Raw genomic sequence first — 2951 nt, forward strand, 5'->3', positions numbered from 1 at the left:
AGGACCGGAGCCGCAACCCGCGGCGCAGCGCGGAAGGGCGGAGGAAGCCCCGCCGCAGCGGCCAAAGTAGGCCCTTGAGAGTACGCTGGATGAAGAACTGTTGGAGCGAGAAGGCCCGGTCAGTGAGATGCTGCTGAACGACTTCCTTCGGGAGTACGTTGGGGGGCAATTACGCCGTGGACGACGACGACAAGGTTCCGATGGGGCTGTTTGCGCGGAGGCCGGACGAGTACGTCCCAGACCTGGAGCTTCTCGAGAACATTACTAATTTACCAGCGTCCCAGCCGTACGCTCTCCGTGAAGAGTTGTGCGGGCTAGTGGAGAGAGGGGTGGTCACGCTCCGACGCTGGAGGGGATATGCGTCGTGGTATAGGCTCTCCAGTGCGGCGTCGAACAAACCCGAACCTGCCCTTGAGGTGGCGGAGGCAGAAGCGGCAAGACGGGAAGAAAAGGAAATGGCAAAGCGGGGGGAGGAAAACCACAGACGACCGATACCAGAGGGTTTCTGCGACTCGGTGTTCAACGCGAAATTGAGCCACGTCTTGGGGTTTCCCGAGGGCGCGGGGGACGAGATGGCGGTGCGAATGGAGGCGCGTGAGGGCCAAGCGCCAAAAAGGTCGTGGGAATTCATGCCCGATGGCGCAGGCTGTTTCCTGTTGAGTGGCATTGACCAGTTTCGCCCACCGCACCCCGGCTGGTGATACTCACCTCCGAGCAGGGGTGGCTCTCCTCGCTGCAGGGGGAGGCAGCCACCACCGACTGCTGCGTCACCGCTGAGGTGGGGCGGGTGTGACAGAACATCAAATACGATCTGGAAGACACTTTCAGGCAAAACGAAGACCAAGAACAGCATGAATTGAAATTGTTTTCCCTGCTTGGGACGGACGGGGTAGAGCGGTGGATGAATGCCGGCTCCTACCTCCTCTACCAGCTGCTGCACTACGATGACTACCCAAAAGATTTTGTTCTCTACTGCCTTGGAGGAGAGTTGGCGTACATGTTTGACAAGGAAGAGGAAACGGTGACGGAATACAAGGGCGCGAAGAAGATCAAAGAAACTGTGAGGCATTTGGAGTGCCGGTGGAAAGGGTTTATTATCTACGACGCGGCGGAGGACGGAGGGGCGTCGTTAGGCTTCCAGCCTTATGGATGTGGGATGATTGTGTTGAAATCCCCAAACGGAAAAAGCTTCGGAGGATGGGTGCGGAGAGAGGGCTGCAGTAACCCCACCCTGAGTTGCCCTCGCGAGGACGAGGTGAAGGTGATGTGTGCCTGGATGAAGCGTGGCCGCCCCGCGCAGGAGCAAGCGGACTACTGGGAGACGGTCAAACAGCGCATGCAGTTTGTCGGGCCGATTCCGCGTTACATCTTCACTGATGCTGATTTCAATGGGCGCCCTGCGGCGCTTGGGAGCGTCCTGCAGGCGATTGACGCCTCGGTTGCCCAACGCTACTTTTCTGAGGTAGATGATAAAGTGTGGAGTGCGAAGAATCCGCTTTGGAAGCTTGTGAAAATTGAGCGGGAACGTCGCGGACGCTATTGCAGCGTCGTTAGCATCGTACCGGCGTGTGGCCACATCAGACAAAAGCTATTGGACCGTTTGTGTGAGGTACTGACCCTCAGCGAGGCTGTCTCGCTATTAACGTGGGGTTCTCGCCTTTCTTAAAAGCTCCAGAAGCCGTGCGCCCCGGACCCACACACACACACACGCTGGGGGTGGAGCGTCTCCTGCGGGCGTGGCAGGAAAAAGAGAGGCTCGCGCGGGGCTGCGGCCGCCAACGGGACGGCAGGCAAGGCGCTGCGTGTTGCAGGCGGGTCCGGCGTCGCGTGCCGGGGAGGGGCTCAGCGGCGGGTGCGCATCACATTACCGCCGGCACAGCGATGCAGCAGCCCGGAGAGTAAATGACGAGGTGCATATTTTAAGCGGTTTGGAAAACTGTTTCCGATGGGTGTTCGTAGGGGATAGTTAGTTTGCGTGCAGAAAGTGCGGCAACAGACACGCGGCGCGGAGTTGCCGCAAACCCATTGATTTGGGCGACGCGGGCCGTCGGAATGCTGCGGTGCGTTGTGGGGAGAAAAAGGGAGTGCCGGGGCCGGTGGGGGGAGTTGGGGGGAAGTAAGCAGGGGACTGCAGTAGCGGAGGGCGTTTGTACGGAAGTGCCAGAAGGGGCTATTTTTAGTGTTTTTGTTTGTATTTACCTGCGAGCGCGAGGCATAACCGGCGGGTTGCCCTGCTGCGGGAAAGGAAGCGCCGTGCCCCGTGCCCTCGCAGCAGAAGTACTGTTTTCAGTTCCACTTTTTATTTGCTTTTATTTTTGTTTCCACCTCCGGGGCACTACCAAAGACATCTGCGTGGGGCGGAGGCGGAATATATTTCGCCCCGTGCGGCTGCAGTGCGCCGCGTGCGCTCATTGGGCTGCTGCCGCCGTCTTGTTTTCTTCATTCCCTCCCTGCTCTCGCTCTTTGCCGCCTCCACCCCTCTTTTTTATCTTGCCGCTTCCTCCCCGTTGCCTCGCAGCTCGCTGCGCCCCAGCGACTCTGTTGCTGCTGCCGCCGCGACGGTGCTGACGGTGCGGCGGCTGCTGCCCCTCCGCCTGCGGGGCGAAGGCGGCGGCCACGAGGGAGACGGAGGCGGAAGTGCCGGCGCGGGCACCAACGGAAAGTTAAGTTGGCGCTTTTGCGGCGAGAGCACCTGGACACTGAGCGGGAAGTTGCTGCGGTGGGAAAGTAAGTATTGGCCGTTTACTTTTGTGCGAGGACGCCGAAGAACAGTACGAGGAGTGGGGGTGTGCCACGGCGTGTGCTGAAGCCAACGAGGGCGGTGTTGCGTTCACGACGCAATTTGGGCGTGGCCAGGCAAAGAGAGGGTGGAGTTTGCAGGGACCGGCCGACACCAAGCAACACCGTCGTCGCCCTCTCTGATGAGCCAGACATTTGCCGGCCACCGCTCA

General features: G+C 60.0%; 2 protein-coding genes across 2 annotated transcripts; both read left to right on the top strand.

The window, feature by feature from the left end:
* Positions 1–200: 200 nt before the first annotated feature.
* Tco025E_08629 (putative retrotransposon hot spot (RHS) protein) lies at positions 201–701 on the top strand (the record flags this gene model as incomplete). The annotated part of the gene is made up of 1 exon (XM_029375473.1): positions 201–701. The coding sequence occupies one exon, from the start codon at positions 201–203 to the stop codon at positions 699–701; it is 501 nt and encodes a 166-aa protein (XP_029224470.1).
* A 200-nt stretch (positions 702–901) lies between these two features.
* Tco025E_08630 (retrotransposon hot spot protein (RHS)) lies at positions 902–1666 on the top strand (the record flags this gene model as incomplete). Its single annotated transcript, XM_029375474.1, has 1 exon — positions 902–1666. The coding sequence occupies one exon, from the start codon at positions 902–904 to the stop codon at positions 1664–1666; it is 765 nt and encodes a 254-aa protein (XP_029224471.1).
* Positions 1667–2951: the final 1285 nt, after the last annotated feature.

This window comes from Trypanosoma conorhini (genome assembly GCF_003719485.1).
Source record: "Trypanosoma conorhini strain 025E chromosome Unknown Tco_14.4_contig_00830, whole genome shotgun sequence".
Lineage (NCBI taxonomy): Eukaryota > Euglenozoa > Kinetoplastea > Trypanosomatida > Trypanosomatidae > Trypanosoma > Trypanosoma conorhini.